General features: G+C 40.9%; 1 protein-coding gene across 1 annotated transcript; it reads left to right on the forward strand.

Annotated features, from left to right (window-relative positions):
- The first annotated feature begins 2080 nt into the window (after positions 1-2080).
- TADA1 (transcriptional adaptor 1) lies at positions 2081-22027 on the forward strand. Its single transcript, XM_054488975.2, has 8 exons — positions 2081-2381; positions 8693-8784; positions 9039-9104; positions 14612-14709; positions 16122-16331; positions 18195-18346; positions 20255-20417; positions 20819-22027. Exons 1-8 carry the CDS (start codon positions 2308-2310, stop codon positions 20969-20971), a joined length of 1008 nt encoding a protein of 335 aa, XP_054344950.1. The 5' UTR covers positions 2081-2307; the 3' UTR covers positions 20972-22027.
- The last annotated feature ends 528 nt before the right edge of the window (positions 22028-22555 follow it).

Raw genomic sequence — 22555 nt, forward strand, 5'->3', positions numbered from 1 at the left:
GTTTTTACAGAGTGCTGACTGGTGCGTTTACAAACCTTTAGCTAGACACAGCACTGATTGGTGGATTTTTACATAGTGCTGACTGGTGCGTTTACAAACCTTTAGCTAGACACAGAGCGCTGATTGGTGCATTTTTACAGAGTGCTGACTGGTGCGTTTACAAACCTTTAGCTAGACACAGAGCGCTGATTGGTGTGTTTTTACAGAGTGCTGATTGGCGCGTTTACAAACCTTTAGCTAGAAACAGAGCGCTGATTGGTGCGTTTACAATCCTTTAGTTAGAAAAGTTCTGCAAGTCCCCACCCAACCCAGAAGCCCAGGAGGCTTCACCTCTCAATATTACATTGTTTGGTCAGATGTCCATTTATGTATATTATATTGTCTAACATTACAGTTTAAATGGACATTTAACTGAAAAACTGTAGTAAAATTAGTGTTAATAGATGTATAAGTGCTGAGAGAGAAAGGAATATTTAATTGAGCTAGACGTATGAGTATTGTCAAGCATGGGTTCAAAAAGAAAATCTTTGAGGCCTATCTTTCTTCGTGGCTAGAGACAAATGAGAAACAGGGACTCTTCCTGGAAGATGTACCCAACTATCCGTAGCCTTTCCTAGTCCTGTTGAATTGATCCTTGAATAGATTCATATATATGTTTGAACCTGATTCAAAAAAATGGAAGTAGCCAACCATAAGTCTCAAAACCAGCAGAGAGGAGCTATGCGTAAAGGGGAAGAGCCATGTGCTTTGTTAAAGTCAAGTTAATTAGAATACCGAGTGCAAGTGTGGGGGTTATGTGGGAAGGCCAGTGGTGTGTGAGGTACACAGGTAGGGTGAGTTCAGATCAGAGAACATTTGAATGCTGGAGTCTGGAATTTGTTCAGCAGAGCGTGGGGAGCCATGGAAAACTTAAGTGGATATTTTTTAAATGTGTCAAAACTTACCCAGAGTTTTGACACAGAGAGGAGACTTTGCCTGACCTTTGTATCTCCTTTCACCTGTATATCTCCGGTACTCAAAGAGTTCCAGACACATAACAGGAGCTCACTGTATGAATTCAAGTGAAGAGAAGGTGCCTGGCTGGCATTGCGGCCAGGACAGGGCTTGTGGGTTTAGGTTGGGCAGTGAGGAAGTTGAATGAATGAACTTAAGGGGACCTCTTTGGAGAAATTACACAAGATTTAAAAGCTATCTAGGATTATTTTAAAAACTTTGGGAGGCAATTTGACAATATACCCCAAGGCATTTATAAATATTCCCATCATTTGATCCAGTAATTCTATTTGTGGTGATCCAGTAATTCTATTTGTGGGACTCTATGCTAAAGTAATAATCCTAAAGGAGGAAAAGTTTTATGCATAAAGAAGTTTTGCTTCATTATGCTATATGCTTCAAAAGCAATATTACAGTATTGCTTTTAATAGAGAAAAAATGGAAACAGGCTAAAAATTGGGAAACAAGTTATTGTGTACCTTCTATCTGTGGGGGTATTTAATATGTTGTCATTAAAATTATTATAAAGACAACGTAATACTACAGATAAATCCTTAAGTTTAAAAACGTGCAAAATTGAACATAGAGTATTTTAAGTCATGGGAGTGTGCGAAGTGAAGGAGAAATCTCTCTCAGTTAAGTGTTTGTCCGGGAGTGGTAAAACTTTTTCTTTCTTTTTATCTTTCTGTGTACTTTCCAAATTTTACATAATTACCTCATTTACTCAAATACTTATTAAGCATCCACTATGTGCCAGGCGCTGCTCTAGGAACTGCAGGTAACAGTGAATAAAACACAACTCCTGTCCTCGAGCCATAACATTTACAAGATAACTCAACTAAACGTCATATGAGACGATTAGTGCTCGGGGAAAAATAAGACAAGGAAAGAGTAAAACTGATACTGCATTTACTTTTTGAAATGGAGGGGTAAGGTACTCCTCCGGGAAGAACAACAGCAGGCTGAATTCGGAGTTGCCCCAGCGGTAACAGAATGAAAGCGCTTGGGACACGCCAGCCTGTCAGCAACGCTGCAGCCGAGGTGGGGCGCACGGGTTTAGGATGCGCGCGCGACAAGGTGAAGCGGTTCACGTGACTCGAGGGGCGGGAGGAAGAGAGCAGGGTTTGGCCGGGCACCTTCCCTACAAAAAGGCGGGCGGAGCCGAAAACCAAACAAACGACTTCTGAGAGATTGGGGGCGGGACTGACCGCGGCCGGCTTAGCTTCCAGAGCCAAGGCCTTCCGCTGAGTTGGTTTTTGGGTTGTTGATCGCGGTGGCCGGGCGGTCTGCGGTCGGGCTGAGACGCGCGGAGCAATGGCGACCTTTGTGAGCGAGCTGGAGGCGGCCAAGAAGAACTTGAGCGAGGCTCTGGGGGACAACGTGAAACAGTAAGAGCTGCCCCAGCACAGCGTCCAGGCCAACACGCGGGTGCTCTCCTGGCCTCGGGCTGCCAGCCCGCCCCGGAGACTCCCGCATCGCCCGGGGGCCTGTGCAGCCTTGAGTCCGCGGCGGCGGGGCTTCGGGGTTTCTCCGGCCGGGGCGGGGCGGGCCACCTGAACTCACCGCCCTGGAGGGACCGGGCCTCCTGGGCGCCCGGGAGACATCGGCGGGCGCCGTTGCTCGGGACTTTCTGCCCTGGGTGGGGCGGGAGAAGCGCACTTCGCACCCAAGGGCCTGCTGAGCAGGTGCGGGCCCCAGCGCGGGCGTGCGGGGTGCGGGAGGCTGACTTGGGCCGAGTGAGCCGGAGCCCTACGCTCCCAGCCAGAGGGCATAGCGCAGGGCGGCCCGCCCCTGGAGGGCATCCTGGAGGTGGAGGCCTGTTGAGCTCGTGTGATCTGCTAGGGATTATTGGTAAGCCCTTTTGACAGCAATTTCGTAAGGCAGACGGACCCTCTGGTGAAATCACAGTCATTGAACACTACAATTATAGTGATGATAGCAGTAGCGGACATTTTAAACATTTTAAGCTCTCTAAATATATTATCTAATCCTTACAACAGATGTGAGATAGGTACAGTTGTTACTCCCATTTGACAGATGAGAAGACTGAGACCTAGTGTGGACAAGTAACTCTTCAAAAGTCACTGTCAGAGTTGGGACCCACGCTTTTGATTCCCGACTGATGCCTTAGAGGGGCTGTAAAGGATCCCAGAGACGCCCAGCCAGACCTTCATCCAGGTTATGGCAGGGGACCTAGTGCACAGTCAGGTTAGATGCAGAATGGCCAAGGGTAAAATCAGTATCCAGCCAAAGCCAAACAGCAAAAAAGGAACCTCTGGGATACAAGGAAGAGTTTGGAAATTTTCAAAACGTTGTTATTACAACTTTATTTTTCAAAATATAGGAAGCAAATGTAAACGTTTAAAATTATAGTGCCTGTGTTGTTGCTGCTAGATGGCTTCTCTGGTATTCTACACATTTGCGTTACTCAATGGATGCATACTTTTAAATGATGTTGGTGGAGGAGCAATTTGGGAATACTTAATTTTTCTCCAATACTTTCTTTTCATCCTTCTCTGTTCTTTATTATTACTGGATTGAAATTACTTAGCTTGGATGTCATACATGAATTTTGGAGTTTTTCCTTCATGTGAAATTTTGGGGTGGCAGAGTTGACAGTACTTTTCATCCTAACAAGATAATAATGGAAACTATAAAAAGATTAGAATTAAAATCTAAACTGTTATTTTAGCATAATTATTTAATTTTTGGTGAACATTTACTTACGCCCAGAGATATGTTTCACTTTTTTTGGGGGGGTTGGGGTCTTGCTGTGTGGCAGAGGCGGAAGTACAGTGGCCTGATCACACAGTTCACAGCAACCTTGATCTCCTGAGCTCAAGAGATCCTCCCCTGCTGTAAGCCTATAACTGGGACTGTAGGCACACTCCACCAATCCTGGCTAAAGTTTTTTTTTTTTCAGAGACAAAGTCTTGCTGTGTTGCCCAGGCTTATCTCAAATCCTGGCCTCAAGCAATCCTCCCGCATTGGCCTCCCAAAGTTCTGGGATTACAGGCATGAGCCACCACACCCAACTATAATGTTCCACTGAAAATTATCTTTCAATATTCATGTTCACTGTACTTATTGAATTAAATATTCTTACTTATTTTAATAGGTAAAATTGACAGCTTTCACCCTAATTACTATAGCTTTTTACTTTTGTAATACCGACTGATAAAATTTACCTTTTTTTTGAGATGGAGTCTTGCTTTATCGTCCAGGCTGGAGTGCAGTGGCAAGATCTCCGCTCACTGCAGCCTCCGCCTCCTGTGTTCAAGCAATTCTCTGCCTCAGCCTCCTGAGTAGCTGGGATTATAGGCACCCACCACCATGCCTGGCTAATTTTTGTAGTTTTAGTAGAGATGGGGTTTCACCATCTTGGCCAGGCTGGTCTTGAACTCCTGACCTCGTGAGCCACCCGCCTCGGCCTCCCAAAGTGCTGGGATTACCGACGTGAGCCACCACGCCCAGCCAAAATTTACATTTTTAAGCACATAAAAGGCATTTCACTCTGTTGCATCTAGAATGCTTACAAATATTTGAAAGCAAACATTTACATACCAAAATAAATCTGAAGGATCTGGCTTGTGTATGATTGCCTTTAACCCTGATGAGATGCAGTGGTGACCTCTGTCATCCCATACTCATTGGTTACAGGTTCAGGGCTGCCAAAAGTGTTTTTGAAGTTAGCATTCCTTACTTAGTTTTCAAAGGCCAAAGCCGACTGTCTGATGTTGGTCAAATACTGATGCTGAAGCTAAATTTGGTGCATCTGGAGTGTGAATCCCCACTAAAATGCAATCAAAAGAGATTTTTATGCCAGAAACAGTTAATGGTACCATAGAGTTCTAAATTTGTTTTTCCATTCTCTCGTTCTTTTCCCTTCTCCTTAAAAAGTGCCTCTGGGTTAAATAGTCAGTAATACTGTTGTACTGTACGGTCATTTCTTATATTTCCTCCATGAGCAGTTTGCTTTGGTTTGCACAACCTATTTAAGTGTGGTCCTCGGTGGTAGGCAAAACATACACGGTTATGCACGGAGGCTGGATATGAGTTATTTGCTATTTATCCAGTGGTCTGAACATCCTTCATGTCTGACTGGTTGGGTCGTGTGCCCAAGCTGCTTCCAGGAAGACATGGGCTTTGCTAGGCAACTCACTTTGTATAGTAGCCAGTAGAATGCCATGTTCAAATAGGTGCCTGATTTCTTTTGAGGATTTGATCATATGTTATTTATTTATGCATTTATTTATTTATTTTGAGAGAGAGTCTCACTTTGTCACCTAGGCTGGAGTGCAGTGGTGCGATCTCGGCTCACTGCAACCTCCACCTCCTGGGCTCAAGTGGTTGTCCTGCATCGGCCTCCTTAGTAGCTGGGATTACAGGCGCCCACCAACCATGTCTGACTAATTTTTGTATTTTTAGTAGAGACAGGGTTTCGCCATGTTGGCCACGCTGGTCTGGAACTCCTGTCCTCAAGTGATCCACATCCCCCTTGGGCTCCCAAAGTGCTGGGCTTACAAGCGTGAGTCACTGTGTCCGGCCATGATCATATGTTATTTAATATTCTTTAGGTATATCCAGTGCTTCATAGTCTGACCCACTTATACTTCTACCCATTGTCCTGACCTTCACAGGGACTGATTGACTTTGTTTTTGGTATTTGTCCTTAGTCTGTTTGTGTTGCTATAAAGGAATAGTTGAGGCTGGGTAATTTATAAAGAAGTTAATTTGGCTCACAGGTCTGCAGACTGTACCAAAAGCATGGCACCAGCATCTTCTGAGGGCCTCAGGCGGCTTCAGTCATGGTGGAAGGTGAAGGGAACCTGCATATGCAGATCACTTTGGTTTTTTTTTTTTGGAGACAGAGTTTTGCTCTTGTTGCCCAGGTTGGAGTGCAATGGCACGATCTCGGCTCACTGCAACCTCTGCCTCCTGGGTTCAAGCGATTCTCCTGTCTCAGTCTCCCAAGTAGTTGGGATTACAGGTGCATTCTACCACACCTGGCTAATTTTTGTATTTTTAGTAGAGACAGGGTTTCATCATATTGGTCAGGTTGGTCTCAAACTCCTGACCTCAGGTGATCTGCCCGCCTTGGCCTCCTAAAGTCCTGGGATTATAGGCATGAGCCACCGTGCCCGGCCTGCAGATCACTTTGTAAAAGGAAGCAAGAAATGGGGAAGGTGCCAGGCTCTTTTTAAACAACCAGCTCTTGGAGAATCTCTTGCAGGAACTCACAGAGTGAGTGAGCTCTCACTCATTACCACCAGGAAAGATAACACCAAGCCATTGGTGAGGAATCCTCTCCCATAACCCAAACACTTCCCATTAGGCTCCACCTCCACCATTGAGGATTAAATGTCATCATGAGGTTTGGTCAAATATCCAAACTATAGCAGTATTGTTGAGGGAAACAGTCATTTGTCTGTGGCTATACAGTGAGTTAACAGAGGGACCAGGATTGGAGAGCAAGTCTTTTAACTCTTGGTAGCTAGTTCTAGCTCTTTGGGCTAAAACTTTTGCCACTGGAGAAAATAGTTTGCGTTATTTTGACAGAGCTTCCTGGTAGAGCCTTGTTTTAGTTCTGGAAGAAGTTCACTCATTCCAAATATACATTTGCTTCTTATAAAATACTGACATAGGACTTTTAAATAATAGAGTTTTTCTCCAGGTTACTATTTTTTTTGTTGTTGTTGTTGTTGGATACAATGGGATAGGAAAAGACTTTTGGTTTTCTGTGGAGCTTTATTTTATTTCTTTCATTATTATTCCTGTCCTTTAAAAAAATGTATAAAAGTGTCCACTTTTGGAAAGTTACTGTTGATCTATTGACTAATGAATGTGTAGCTATCAAGTGGAAAGGGTACCAAGCTCTAGAGCTGCACATGTTTTGTTGTTAAGTGAAATGGGCCTGAAAGATGGCAGTGTCGTGGGTTTTGGGCCACTTAAGACCCCATAAAAGCTATGGGTTTTCTCCTGAAAAACAACAACAACAACAACAACAACAAACATGAACCCAAAGCTTTGCATGCAACTACATATGATCGTAGTCAATTACATATAGAGATACTAAGATGACTTGAAGCTAATCCACACACAGAGGGAGATCTGCCATAGGCATTATATGGCAGTGAAAATACTAAATCATCCTGTTTAGAAATCTGATTTTTTTTTTCCTGTTGGGAACTCAAGTATTGAGTAATTTTTCATCCCGTTCCATAAATAAGAAGCAGCTTCCTTAAGTACCAAAACAAGGGTTGTGGATGTGATATGAAAAGTGACATATTTTACTCTAATTTCTAACATTGTTGTTAAAGTGTAAAAGGTTAAGTCATTTTTTTTTCCTACCGGTTACCAAGTAATTTTTATTATTAGGTGTTGATTTTCACTTTAAAAACTACCAAGTTTCTCATATCCCCAGGCATTTTCTTTGTGCTGAGATGTTTAGAAACCCATTTTTTTTTTTCAGCCAGTTAGATTGAAAGTTGAGTTTATCTGAAGGGAAGGATGTCACCTAAAACAAATATGAATGACTACTCCCCTCTCCGTTAAACACACACACTTTAAAATATAAATCTTAAATGCAGGGTTCTGGAGAGTAGGTCTATTAGAAAGGTGACAGTGAGAAACAAGGGTATAGCTATAATAGTTTTGGGTTAAGTGAATCATGAGTCCAATTCTGTGGCTACCTGCCAATTCCCTTTTATTTGTTTTGAGACAAGGTCTTGCTCTGCCACCCAGGCTGGAGTGTAGTGGTGTGATCATGGCTCACCACAGCCCTGACCTCCTGGGCTCAATCAGTCCCTCCACTTCAACCTCCCAGGTAGCAGGGACTACAGGCATGCACCAACATGCATGGCTAAGTTTTGTATATTTTGTAGAGAGGGGGGTCCTGCCATGTTGCCCAGGCTAATCTCGAACTCCTGGGTTCAAGCGGTCTGCCTGCCTTGACCTCCCAAAGTGCTGGGATTACAGGCATGAGCCAGTGCACCGGCCAGTCCCCTTTTAGGGAGGATTTTCCTTTCTTTGTTGGTATTCTGATTCCTAGGTGTATTAGTTTGCTAGGGCTGCCATAACAAAGTACCACAGACTGGTTCGCTTAAACAACAGAAATTTATTTTCTCACAGTTCTGAAGGCTGGAAGTCTGTCATCAAGATGTTGGCAGGAGGCCTCTCTCCTGTAGATGACAGCCTTCTTGTTGTGTGTTCACATGGTTATTTCTTAGTGAATGTATCTGTGTCCTAATTGCCTCTTCTTATAAGGACACCAATCATATTGGATTAGGGCCCACCCTAATGGCCTCATCTTAATTACTATTTAAAGGCCCAATCTCCAAATACAGTCATATTCTGAAGTACTAGGGTTAAGGCTTTAATACAGGACTTTTGTGGGGGGACACAATTCAGCCCATAGAGCCAGGGAATTCAAAATTTCCTTTCCTGAGAGTTGGAGCATGTATGCTGAACTTGGGGAAGAAGCAAAATGTGTTCATGCTGTAGTCCCAGCTACTCAGGAGGCTGAGGTGGGAGGGTAGCTTAAAGCCAGAAGTTCAGAGCTCTGATTGTTCCCTTGCACTCCAGCCTGAGTGACAGAATAAAAAATCCTGTCTCTTAAAAAAAAAAAAAAAAAAAAAAATTGAAAAAAAACTAGAAGCGGCCAAATCTGTGGTTCTTAGTATTGTTTCTGCCTCTGCAGATACTGGGCTAACCTAAAGCTGTGGTTCAAGCAGAAGATCAGCAAAGAGGAGTTTGACCTTGAAGCTCATAGACTTCTCACACAGGATAATGGTAAAATTATCTGCGGAGTTATTTTACTATTCTGTAGTTTTCCTAGATTTGTAGTAAAGTCTTTTCCCTTTTTATAAAGTAAAATTTTGGTTTTGTGGTGTATAAGGTTATCTTAATCATGTGGATATTTAAAATTAAGTATAAAGCATGGCAGAATAGGGGATATCCAAAATCCTGACAAGCTAGACCAAAGTTGTGGTTTCCTTATGTTGAAAATGTTTTGAATTTGATTCTTACTATCTTTCCTTTTTCAGTCCATTCTCACAATGATTTCCTCCTGGCCATTCTCACGCGTTGTCAGATTTTGGTTTCTACACCAGGTAAGGGAGTGGAAATACTTCCAGTGTGTGTAAGTCAGCAAAGCACCAGACTTTAGCTTTCTCTGATAGACACAGCTAGTGTTTGTAAAGCAGATGTTTTTGAACTGCTCAGAAGAAAAGTTTTATTAGGTAGATAAAAATTCTTTTACAGAATCTTTTTTTTTTTTTTAAACAAAAACTCTTTTTAAGAAAAAGGTATGATTTCTCATTTTCAGTTCTTGGCATACATTTTAATTCTTTCCAGTGGAACCCAAACCTCCTGAACCACTTTCAGTGTCATCCAAAGCTTGAATTTCTATTTCTGGAGAAAAAGTCTGTTCACAAATGAGCTATGCAATTTGATCACCATTTTTGACACCAAACTTTTCTTTGCCAGAATTGAGTAGTACAACACCAACATTTCCTCTATAATCTTCATCTTATGATGCCAGCTCCTACATCAGTAAAGTGTTTTTCAGCCAAGCCAGATGTGGGACTACTCTTTTCTAACACCCAGAAGGAAGGACTATCTGAATGTTCGTTTTCACAAGTGCTTTCTTCCTAGGTGGTATTGTGTAATCCTAGGCATGTCCAAGTCCTAGCACCCGTGGACCCCTGGGTCCGGGCGTGTTATGCTGGGAGAGCTGGGCAAGGCTACTCTGTGTGCCACCCTCCCCCACAGGCCAGTTTGCTCAATGGGGGAAATGGTGGTGTCCCTCAGAATAGGGCTTGAGAGAGCCAGAAGGCAGGCGAGGAGATAGCCCGGGAACAAGAGGGCGCAGGGTGAGCACTGCAGCAGGGACTGCCCAAATCTACGGAGCATTGTAAAGCAGGCCATGTCCCTGTACTTATATTACCTTTTGATATTGACTCCCCACTCAGCTACATTTTAGATTATTTAAGTAAATGAGAAGTGAGGAAAAGTGTGGGAGGTCAGGATGAAGAAGGTAAGGGGGATGAAGAGAGGACAATTGGTGTTAGGTGTCCTGTACCTAAGGGATACCTAACTTGAAAGTTGTCTGTAGTGGGGAGGTGGGGGAACCCAGCATATGTTGGGAACCCGGACTTCCACTATGTTCTTAGGTAAGATAGCACCTGAAAGGTCAAGCTTCAGCACCAGTGTTTGGCAGATTATTGTTAGAGAACAAGAAGTAGGGGATAGTAGCATGTTGAGGGGGTAGGTGGAAACAAAACTTGTCACTTTAACCTGAAGAGAAGATTAAGCTATAAGTCACCTCTTTCAACCATCTTATTTTAATCAGTCAAAAACAAGTAATTAAATACATTGAAAACTTTCCTCATGATAAAAGTCATCCTGGACTTTTTAAAAAAAATTAGGCCAAGTGATTTATTCAGTAGTTTTTATGTTTCTAAATTGCAGTTTATATCTATTCATAAGACTACAAAAGTTACCATTAGAATTGTGCTCACCAACTCCTGTTGTAGATTAAATTGAAATTTTTTAAGGGCTTAGGGTGATTCTGATGATCATATATTGAAAGCTCATATTTTATCTATAAATGGCTGGTATTTTTTATCCTCTCTCTCTGTTTACTTCTACTACATGATAAAGAACTCACAGCCAGGGCGTGGTGGCTCATGCCTATATTCCCAGCACTTTGGGAGGCCGAGGCGGGCAGATTACTTGAGGTCAGGAGTTTGAGACCAGCCTGGCTAACATGGTGAAACCCCTACTCTACTAATAATACAAAAAAGAAAACTAGCTGGGTGTGGTGGCGCACACCTGTAGTCCCAGCTACTCAGGAGGCTGAGGCACGAGAATTGCTTGAACCTGGGAGGTAGAGGTTACAGTGAGCAGAGATTGTGCCACTGCACTCCAGCCTGGGCGACAGAGCCAGACTCTGTCTCAAAAAAAAAAAAAAAAAAAAAAAGAATTCACATAAGATCTCCTAACACCTCCTTCCTTGACCCTCAAAGAAGTCGTTGTTAATGTGTAGTAAACTGTGAGCACTTGCTTGTAGGGTTGTATTAGAGAGCAGTGACTGCCTCCCTCCCCTCACCACACTCATCACCACACATTCTTACACCGTGTCAGATTTTTGATGTGCTATTTAATTTGTATACAAGTAGACTTTAGCCATTCTTCTTTTATGTCCAAAGTTAAATCATAATCTATTTTGTTGTATAAAATTTAATTTGATCAGAAAAGCCAATATTGTGAGGATTACATCTTACTTTTTAGGGAAGCGTATTGTAAATTGTCACATATGCCAAAGATAAATGGAGTGATCAGAAATAAAAACCCTGGTTGATAAGAGTCAAGAGACTTTGGTTCAAGTGTAGGTTTTGCCACTAGCTTACATAATACAGTTACTTGGGCTTTCAAATAAGTACAGCAATATCTACCCCATAGGATTATGAAAAAACAGATGAAAGAACTTATAAAAAAGTGATTTTAAAAATAAAAAATGCCAGCCAGACATGGTGGCTCATGCCTGTAATCCCAGCACTTTGGGAGGCCAAGGCAGGCAGATCACCTGAGGTCAGGAGTTCAAGACCAGCCTGGCCAACATGGTAAAACCCTGTCTCTACTAAAAGTACAAAAATTAGCCGGGCATGGTGGCAGGCACCTATAATTGCAGGTACTAGGGAGGCTGAGGCAGGACAATCTCTTGAACCCGGGAGGTGGAGGTTGCAGTGAGCTGAGATCGCGCCATTGCACTCCAGCCCTGGCGACAGACTAATACCGTCTCAAAAAAAAAAAAAGAAAAAATTGCCAAACAAGTGTTGAAGTGGTATTCATAAGTACAGGTGGCTGATTTTAATTAGATAAAAACCTTTAATATTCTGAATGGTTGTTAATAGTTATTTTAAAATAAATGAAGCATTTGGATTTTGAGAATGTATTCTTCCATTGAACACCCCAAATTTCTCAAAATGAAATTAATATTTGTTAGCAACAAAGAGAAGATTTCTATTAAAAGTAAAATATAGTTCTTTGTGCCTCACAATTTTGGATGGGTTGTTTTCTAGTTTTCTAAGCTAGGCAGGAAAGATGATATTAATAATAATATTTGTTGAGTACAGCATACTAGACACTTTATATGCATTATCTTTAATCCTCACAACAATTCTGCAGGGTAGGTGTTAGCCTGTTTTTATAGATAAGGAAACAAACTTCAGAGAAGAGAAAACAAAACAAAAGAAAAACTTGCCTTAGGCCTTATCCAGCTAGTAATTGGATGTCTTGGACCAAAACTGAAATCTAAGTGCTACTAAAAAGCCTTCCCTTTTGTCAGGGTTAGGCCTTACCATGCTTTGCTTGGCCACACAGCAGCAGCTGGTAAGCTCTGAGTTTGCAGGTCTGCTCCTTTGCATCATCATCTGCATGTCCAGTCTACTTTCTTATCATCACTTAGCATCCAGTTTCATTTATCAGGAAGGGATTTCTTGGGAAAATCATCTCAGATTGGCTGACCTTATCAAGTGAGATCTGTGCATGCCAGAGATAAGAGGAATCTGACTTCCCAAACAGTTCTTTTTAAACTGAGGAATCTGGAATATTTTTTTTTCAAAGCGCTAAAAACATTTCTTTCCAAAAATATCAAAATTGTAGGAACATTTTACTATGATTATGGGTGATTTTTTTCTTTCTTAAAAATTTTTTTGAGTTTTCTTTTTTTTTTGAGGCGGAGTCTCGCTCTGTCGCCCAGGCTGGAGTGCAGTGGCGCTTTCTCGGCTCACTGCAAGCTCCACCTCCCAGGTTCACGCCATTCTCCTGCCTCAGCCTCCCGAGTAGCTGGGACTACAGGTGCCCACCACCACACCTGGCTAATTTTTTTTTTGTATTTTTAGTAGAGATGGGGTTTCACCATGTTAGCCAGGATGGTCTCGATCTCCTGACCTCGTGATCTGCCCGCCTTGGCCTCCCAAAGTGTTGGGATTACAGGCTTGAGCCACCGCACCCGGCCTTGAGTTTTCTTTTTAAGTGTACTATAGTGAGGTTGTATTACTTTTTTTTTTTTTTTTTTTTAACATTAAACAGTGTATGTTCGTGGTTAAAAAAATATCAATAGCACAGAAGGTTTTATGATAAAAGCTTGTTCCCACCCCTAGACCTATTCCCAAAGGCAACTACTTTTTGTTTTTTATTCTTCTGGTGGGACCTCTTTAGCCCTCATAGTTGCTTAAATCTGTTTCTGGATTTAATGATTTTAACATCTCTGTCTTATTGCTCTGTTTTTGAGATTTCCTGAATTCTTTGGGCCTTTCTGTTGAATGCAATCTTTAATTCAGCAGTTTTAGTAGCATCTTGTTTCATGGATAAACATGTTCTGAAAGTTGGAAATTTATCAGAATTCTTTTGCATTTCCTGTCTAGGACCTCTTTTTTTTTTTTTTTTTTTGTTAGCTTGCTCTTTCTTGTCATGTGAAAGAATATTGTAAATATCTGGTGATTAATTGTTGTCCTTTTCATGTTTAAGAATGAAGCATAAGACTGCCTAGAGACTTTGCTTTAGAGTAAGCTGACAGGAAGCCTACTGTTAAACTGGGCGTCTCCCAAATTCCCATATGCAGAGAGCTTTGCTGTAGAGTACCAACATCCATACCAACTACCTTAGTAAATCCCAGAAATTGTGTTCGGTTTAACTAGAGAAGAGTCCTTATTACCTCCCCACCTTCCTTCTAACTCCCTGCCCCAGCTGTTATAAATACCCTGCTCTGTGTCATTCTGTGCATGGGAATGAAGCTTCATGGGCCTATGACCTGCATTGCACAGAAGGGCCCTGCACTTGGTTTGTACCATCATTATCTTGAAATTCTTAACTTTTAAACACGAGGCCCAGCACTTTGATTTTGTACTGAACCCGCTTTTGGGGGTGAGTGAATGGGTTTGTGTGGATGATTTAAGGATATAGACATTCCATTAATTTTGTTTTTAGCCTTATAGATCCCTCCTGGTTTTCACTAACTCATATTCTCCCAGTCCAGGTTGTGGGTTTCTTCCAGGTAGGTTGACGTGCTTCTGCCTCACTTGCCACCTTCCTTGCCTAGCCTAGGTTACAGCTTCCATGGGTCTGCTTCGAGAGTCTGCACCCTTTTAGTCCATCCTAGAAATTTGTTGACATCTCATCGTGTCTGCCACTCGTTTTCCTTTTTAACCTCTGTTGCGCAAGTGTGCCATTTACCTTCCTTCCTTTCATATTTTGTAGCGTCTTGGGAGAGGAGATGAATACATGTGCTCAGTTCATCATCTTAGACCAGCAAATTCTGTCCTACATCTATAATAATACTACTGCTAATACACAAAACACCCAATAAACATTAATTGAAAATATAAAAAAATTTGTCTTCCTAAAAAAATTTTAGTTGCAGCTAGGAAAAAAATGTGATTTGAGAGGATCAATAATTTTATTTAGAGAAGTAGAAAGAGAAGGTTTTGATTTAAGCATTCATTAGTTTAAGCATTTCATGAGCATTCCATGCTTTTTACCCCAAATTAAAACAAACTTAGCAGTTATCAGTTGTCATTATTTTTACTTATGGTTATATATTTCTGTCTCCTAGATGGTGCTGGATCTTTGCCCTGGCCAGGGGGTTCCGCAGCAAAACCTGGAAAACCCAAGGGAAAGAAAAAGCTTTCTTCTGTTCGTCAGAAATTTGATGTAGGTTGTTCTTTAGTAGATCTTGATAATGACTGATTGAAGTACTGGCATGTTGGGACTAGCTTTAGTTTTTAAATGAATATTAAAATACTGGTAGTAGAGTTGAAAAAAAGAGAGTATGATTTGGGAAGAAAAGGGTTTCAAGGATTGTGAATTCTAGGTGTCTGAATTTTTATAGTTCTTGTTTGTTACTGCTTAAATAGTAATGTTATCATTAGTACCTAATGATTTTTCAGTTATTCAAAACAATGCCTTTGTCTCTCCTGTTAAGTATTTTTCTTGAATGAATAATGTTTCTTGGATGAAGACATCTGTCTCAAGGGCTCAGGCAGCCTGGAGGCCTTTGATGGGATCCTGGTGATGCCCAGCTGGGCCCTGAGCCTTTTGAGGACTAGTAGAGATGTCATGAAGGCATTTGGCTATAAAATTTGTAAGCATTTTAAAACAAATTGCTTTTTTCAGTGTATATTTAGGGAAAAAAAGCTACCCCGAAGTAACCCTTTTATAGGTTTATGGGGTATTGATAGCTTTATTGATTAACATCAATAAACAGTTATTTATTTTCACCTTGACTATATGCTTTTTATCAGTAAGAATGTAGAGGCCATCGGGATCTCTAGAGAGATGTCTGATTTAAAAAGAGCTGTTCAATATAAAGTAGTTTTGTACTTGGAAAATGGAAAAATAACCATGTTGTTTTCATAAAATCAGTTTCAAACAGGGACAAACCATCTTCACTACAAAATCTTTTATATTAGCCTTAAGCAGAAGCTACCGGGGCATAACTCCCAGTGGTGATGGAGAACATGAATGGGCTATCAGAATCTCCCTGGGGAAGGCTGAGATTTTATGAATGAAAAAGACTGAGAAAAATAGTCATGACTGTATCTTAGGTTCTGTGTTGAGAATTCTAAGTAGAAAATAACAGTAATTAAATAGTTACACTACATAGCATTATCTTGGAATATTTGTTACTAGATCTGCCGTATTGGTTAGCTAGGCTTTTTAAGATTTAGTTGAATCATTCATTATATGTTTATACTTTTAGAACCTACTTACGGTTAGATTTAAAATGCTCTGACTTGTTTGAATATAGTTCAATACGTCTTATTCTCCCTCAGTTATTTTTAACACAGTGCCATACATTCTGTGATCACCAAGGTATTAATTGAATAGAATAAACTACTACGCAAACTACCATTATTCCCCTTAATCCATGTCTTCATTATTACCTTGTATTGGATGTGAATCTGTGATTATTTGTGCATGAATTAACTCTTTTTTTCCTTAACCCCTGTGGTATAGTTTTGGTGGCATTAATTTGTAGGATCTCAACTTCAGTACAGGAGTTTACGTTTGTGTCTTGTTTGCTACTGTAATGAGTAATTTTTAAAAGTTTTTCTTACTCATAGCATAGATTCCAGCCTCAAAATCCTCTCTCAGGAGCCCAGCAATTTGTGGCAAAGGATCCCCAAGATGATGACGACTTGAAACTTTGTTCCCACACAATGATGCTTCCCACTCGAGGCCAGCTTGAAGGGAGAATGATAGTGACTGCTTATGAGCATGGGCTGGACAATGTCACCGAGGAGGCTGTTTCAGCTGTTGTCTATGCTGTGGAGGTTGGTTTGCTGTTGGCAGAAATAATCTTACAGGTTGAATGTGATAGGCTTGTGTGTTGTTTAAAGTCGGTATTGCAAGAAAAGAATCCAAATGTCACTCTGATTTCACAGAATTGTCATTGTTGAAGTTGTTTTCTGTTTTTTTTTGAGACAGCATCACTTTGTCTTCCAGGCTGGAGTGCAGTGGCAGGATCATGGCTCACTGCAACCTGGAAATCCTGGGCTCAAGCGATCCTCCTGCCTCAGCCTCTCGAGCTGGGAGTATAGACATGCGCCACCATACTTAGCTAATTTAAAAAAATTTTTTTGTAGGGATGGGGGTCTCTCTCTGTTGCCTAGCTGGTCTCGAATTCATGGGCTCAAGTGATCTTCCCACCTTGGCCTCCCAAGGTGCTGGGATTTACATGTGTGAGCCATAGCACCTGGCTAAAAGTTGTTTTCTTTTAAGAGGAGAAACTCATTATAATCCAAATAGTTGTCTTCAGTTAATAGACTAAGCTTTTCAGAAAGGTTATTTATGGCATAACTCTTCTGGTTGATCTGATGTTTTGTCAACAGGGGAACGATTTTTAAGGAAAGAAATGAAATTGAGAATCCTGAAGATTAAAGTCACTTGTTTTTGCTGTGGTACAGCACTGAAGAGTATTAGTCTTGGCATCTGAACAGCAGAATTCTTGTCTCTGCACATGATTTCATTTGTCCATTCATTTTATTCATTTAGTTACTTGACAAAACTAATTTGATGGGGTCTATAATGCACAGGTACAGTCAGGTGACATTGGATTTTCAATTCTCTGAGCCCTATTTTCTTCATCTGTACCTCAAAAATAATAACAGTTGTCCCATGAAGTTATGAACATTAAATGAATTCTGCGTGCAAACCAATTTAAATAGTACAATAATGTCTTGATATAAGTGGATTTTCCTTGGTATAATTGAAACACCCTGCCTGATGCTGGCTCCCCTACTAATAATGGTAGCCTGGGACGAGTTCTGTCACTCTATTTTCACAGGCTTCCTCAACCTTTTCTTATATACTTGGCTCTCATGAAAGTGAAGAGAAATCAAGTACCTAATTTATTTTGTGCTTATTTCCTATATATCTGTTGTTTATGTGGCTTTTGAGAGAGCCAAGTTTCTTTTCACGCAAGGATTTTGGTTCCAATAATATCAGATCTTAAAACTTTTTGTCCTATTTTAAACAAAGTTTCAGCATAGTTTATCTCTTTTTAAAAAGTCATTTTTGCTCATGCCTGTAATCCCAGCACTTTGGGAGGCTGAGGTGGGCGGGTCACCTGAGGTCAGGAGTTCGAGACCAGCCTGGCCAACATGGTCTCTTTTAGTTTCTACTAAAAATACAAAAATTAGCCAGGCTTGGTGGCGGGCACCTGTAATCCCAACTACTTGGGAGGCTGAGGCAGGAGAATCGCTTGAACCTGGGAGGCGGAGGTTGCAGTGAGCTGAGATCGTGCTATTGCACTCCAGCCTGGGCAATAGAGCAAGAATCCATCTCAAAAAAAAAGTCATTTTTGTGTACTTCTTTTAAAGCCATCTAAAACTCATTTTTGAGAGAGAGGAGCCAATTTAGAGATGTAAAGACTTTTCAAATTTCATGTATAGCAAGCCCCTCTTAAAGAGAACTATTAATACATGAAAATAAGCATGTCCCCCTCTTTCCCATACCCTCCTACTCCTTTGGTGTGGCTCCGTGGCTCTTCATGTGAACATTCATTTGGTTCTAGCATATACTAACCTATTCTGCATCTCCATCTAAATGCCAATAAATGTTTTTTGGTCAATGGAAGTTTTATGATTTGCTTTTCAAGAGGATATCATGCTATTTTTCTTTTCTTATTTTTACAGAATCACCTTAAAGATATACTGACGTCAGTTGTGTCAAGAAGGAAAGCTTATCGGTTACGAGATGGTCATTTTAAATATGCCTTTGGCAGTAACGTGACCCCGCAGCCATACCTGAAGAATAGTGTAGTAGCTTACAACAACTTAATAGAAAGGTAAATGAAGTTTCTTGTGATTTTGTTCCATCTTTTGCTAGTTGTTTATACTCCTCTTATGTAATAGACCATTGTTAAATAATTGATTGTGTTTTCATAGGTTTAAAGTACCTTTAATAGGAGTACAATTTTATTTTTTAAAGTCCTATACTTGCCTGAGATCTAGTGAATTATTTTGGTACTCCTTTTATGAAAAGTGAAGTTGCAGCGTTTGGCTGCTGCATGCGAGTTTAATGTGCTTGTCCCCCCGCCCCGACTTTCTTAGGTGCAATGGAATAGTGCATAGGTGGTGCATCCTGAGGGCTCCTGAGGGGCATCACCTGCCCAGTGGGGAAGTGAGCCTGCTTTCAGTTAGAGGCAGGGCCTGTGATTGTTGGGTCACAGCTGGGTGTCTTGGTGGTGGGAGGAGGAGGAGTGGTAGATGTTTCTCCAGGCCCTCATCTGGCTCTTGTAGGCATAGCTCAAGATAGTGGCCTGTGCCTGGTGTCATCACTTGCTTTTGGCCTCCTGCTGTGCAGACATGGTCTCTCAGCTCACCTCTGGGATTCCTGTGTCCTCTTCCCATTGAGGGCTTCAGGATGTCTCTATGTCCTGAGTCACCCCTTTATGAAACAACTTAGATTACTTTCATCCCTGTGTTGTCTTTCTTATCCTTCCATCTCCCTTTGTCCTCCACTTCCCCCAAAGGGAATTTAGTCTGAATTTTAAGCCTTTGGGAAAGGAAAAAAAAATAGCAATGTAATTTTCTTTATGGTTACTGAAGTGACTTGAATTTCTTGTGATTTGCTGGACTTTGCATATCTGGTTAGTTTGGGAGAAGAGAGGTAAAGAGATAACTGGGACTTGCAAGTTCAGAGAAAAAAGTATGTATGACTGGGAAGGGTGGCAGGGTGATTGGTGAAGTAACAGGAAGGGAAGGCAGGTGTAGGTGGGAAAGCTAAGAGAGTTGGATAGAGAGAGTGTTGATACCACATGTGGGAGTTTGTGCCAGTGCCCATTTCATGATTCTGAAGACCTTTACAGGGGTCATGGGCCTATTTTAACCCATCTTAAATTGGGTTTACTGTTTAGATTGCCATATGTGGTGATTTATTGTCTGAATCCCATTCAGGCGTATCTGTTTGGGATCATTCTTCTCTAGAAAAAAACAAATCCCCAAAAGCGGCTCCTTGTAGCGGGTGATGTTGGGAGCAGCGTCTGGCCCTGGCGGGACTCCCAAGCCCTCTCTGCCCTACTGGCCAGTCTCTGAGGGCTTTTGCCTCTCTATTGGCCACTTGTTACTCTAACAGGGCTGCTTTTGTCTGATGCTTCAGTCCCACGCTAACGTTCCACTGTGCTTTCCTCTGAGTTACTGCTTTACTCTTTTGTTTTACCTCTAGATACGTCCTCAGCATTGTGTAGGTTATCTCCTGCTGGGTTATGAAGTAAAAACTATGTCTGACTTCTCAGTTTGTATCTAGCTCTATTTTGGGAAATTGGCAGGTTCTGGATTAATTTTCCCCACTCTCCCATTTTTGCCTGTTGCTTCTGTGCTATGTCTTCTTTTCTTCTAATTTATTTTAGAACCAGTTGTTTCCAGTACCATTCACCTCCCTCTTTAAGTTATTTGTTTTGAATGTTATATTCCTGTAGTTAAGGTCTATTAGTTTTTTCATCTGGAAGTTCAGTATCCTGAGCTAGGTAAATATTTTAACATTGTTGAAGAAGGAGGGTAAATATAGTTGTATTACGTTTTATTTCCAGCCTTTAAAAATTAAAATTACAGATTATTCATGTCTACAGGAGTAGACATTGAACAGATTTCTAATTCAATTAAAGATTTTTAAAATAAGATTCTAGCAGGCCACTCCTGTCCTTGTTGCTCAGTTGTCTCCATGCTGGGACTATTTCTGAAATTTTTATTTTCAGCCCTCCAGCTTTTACTGCTCCCTGTGCTGGTCAGAATCCAGCTTCTCACCCACCCCCTGATGATGCTGAGCAGCAGGCTGCACTCCTGCTGGCATGCTCCGGAGACACTCTACCTGCATCTTTGCCTCCGGTGAACATGTATGACCTTTTTGAAGCTTTGCAGGTAAGTCTTGGCTCCTTAAAGTTTACCTAGATTTATGGATAGGTTAAGAGATTCTTTAAGTCTACAAAGGTATTCACTGGTTTTTTCCACTTCTTGGCTTTGTGTTTTTCAGTTTTGTCTGTTATAAAAGCCATTATTAATACTAGCCTCATTTTTCAAATCCTGAGCCCATCTTCTATCTCCCCAGTAAAGAAAAAGAAAAAAAATCCCTTGTTCTGCTATTCCTGTTTCAGAAGCTTGTTATTTCCTTATCTTATTATTATCCAATTGGTGATTCATTTTAGTGTCTGACTGAAAGTTTATAGGTTGTGTGTATGTTTTGTTGACGTAAACCCTTTTATATGTCAGAAAAATGAGTCTACTGAAGTATAATTGGACATGCATTAATTTTTTAATCCCAGGTGCACAGGGAAGTCATTCCTACACATACTGTCTATGCCCTTAACATTGAAAGGATCATCACGAAACTCTGGCATCCAAATCATGAAGAGCTGCAGCAAGACAAAGTTCACCGCCAGCGCTTGGCAGCCAAGGAGGGGCTTTTGCTGTGCTAAATTAGGATTTGAGGGTGTGGGACCCTCACCAAATTCATTGATTACTGAAAATTGAATGTTTTTTGGGTCCACATTTCAAGGCTGAAGTGTATAGTGTATATATAACCTTTCCTATGGAAATGTGACATTGAGTACATTTTGTGTTGCTGTTGTGAAGCCATTAATATAAATCTTTGGTAATGACCCATATCTCTGTATGTATGTGTTCCCAGTTATGGGAGCAGGCACTAATGAAATCCTGTGCCTGGAATGGAGATACTTAGGTACCTGAGGCTTAGTGTTCTGTGGTCTGCGTGTAAGATAGATGACATCCTAGAACAAAGAAGCTGTTTTAACTTAATCCCCCTGATCAGCAGGATATCTGTGTGTTCAGTGACATCATACATTCTGTATCTAGAAGTCTAAAATTTCTGCCTTTCTCCTAAAGAATGTGTTCTTGCATTTTGGTTGAAATAACCTACACAGTGTTAAAAATCAGATCCCTCCTTTAGTGACCAGTTTAAATTTTAATAGCGATAGGTAGCCCCTGAGAAATTTATCACTATAACTCCACAGGAAATACGACTTGGAAGTGCTCTGTGTACTAAACAAAATAAAGCCCCTCTTTACATTTAAAACCAAAGTCAAAACAAAACTCTTGTAATGCAATTAATTAACTTTATGTCTTCCCATGACTCGTTTTGTTAAATATGCCCAAAAACTTTGATAGGCAGTTTCTTCGGTTAATTATTCCTATAGAATGTATTTTAAGAAATCTGTACAAATTGGATATATGCTTGGTAATTCCCCAGTTTCTAGGAGGTACCTATTTCTACCGTTTCAAGTGATAAAGTGAAAATAATTTACATTCGATAGTGTTACTGATAACAAACCTACTTTTCTTAAGAGGTATGTTGCTTTTCACTTAAGGGATAGTGTTGATAAATTAGAATGTATAGATAGGTTTGTGAAAGTCTAAATAATGGCTGTATAGATATGTATATATGGTTCACATATCTGGAGCTGTGTATTTGATTTTGTACTTTAAATGTGACAAATAAACCTTTTGGGAGAAAACTTTGTTTATTAAACATTATAAGGAATATTGCCTTCTACAGAAATACAAAAATTGCCTGCTTTATGAGGGCTTGGCAGAGACTTCTCAAAATAATGTACTAGATGAGAAAGATTAAAAAGCAGATTCCAACTAAGGTATACCATTTCTTTTTTTTTTTTTTTTTTCTTTTTGAGATAGGGTCTCAACTCTGTCACCCCAGCTGGAGTGCTGTGGTGTGATCATGGCTCACTGCAGACTGGACCCCTGGGCTCAGGTGATTGTCCCATCGCAACCTCCTAAGTAGCTGGGACCACAGATTCATACCACCATGCCCGGCTAATTAAAAAAATTTTTTTTTGTAAAGACACGGTTTTACCATGTTGCCCAGGCTGGTAATGAACTCCTGAGCTCAAGCAATCTGCCCACCTTGGCCTCCCAGTGTTAGGATTACAGGCCTAAACTACTGCATCTGGCCAGGTATGTAATTTCTTATGTATAGATTAAGACTTCTTAAAAAAAATCAATAGCTTAGTTTCAGTTCTTGGCAC

The sequence above is a fragment of the Pongo pygmaeus genome, chromosome 1 (genome assembly GCF_028885625.2).
Source record: "Pongo pygmaeus isolate AG05252 chromosome 1, NHGRI_mPonPyg2-v2.0_pri, whole genome shotgun sequence".
Classification (NCBI taxonomy): domain Eukaryota; kingdom Metazoa; phylum Chordata; class Mammalia; order Primates; family Hominidae; genus Pongo; species Pongo pygmaeus.

Bases quoted from the DNA above. Each gene is read 5' to 3' on its own strand.
- TADA1 (XM_054488975.2), top strand. From the start codon at position 2,308: ATGGCGACCTTTGTGAGCGAGCTGGAGGCGGCCAAGAAGAACTTGAGC. The intron at 9,105-14,611 runs GTAAGGGAGTGG...TCTGTCTCCTAG, and splicing joins GATTTTGGTTTCTACACCAG to ATGGTGCTGGATCTTTGCCC. The intron at 18,347-20,254 runs GTAAATGAAGTT...TTTTATTTTCAG, and splicing joins TACAACAACTTAATAGAAAG to CCCTCCAGCTTTTACTGCTC.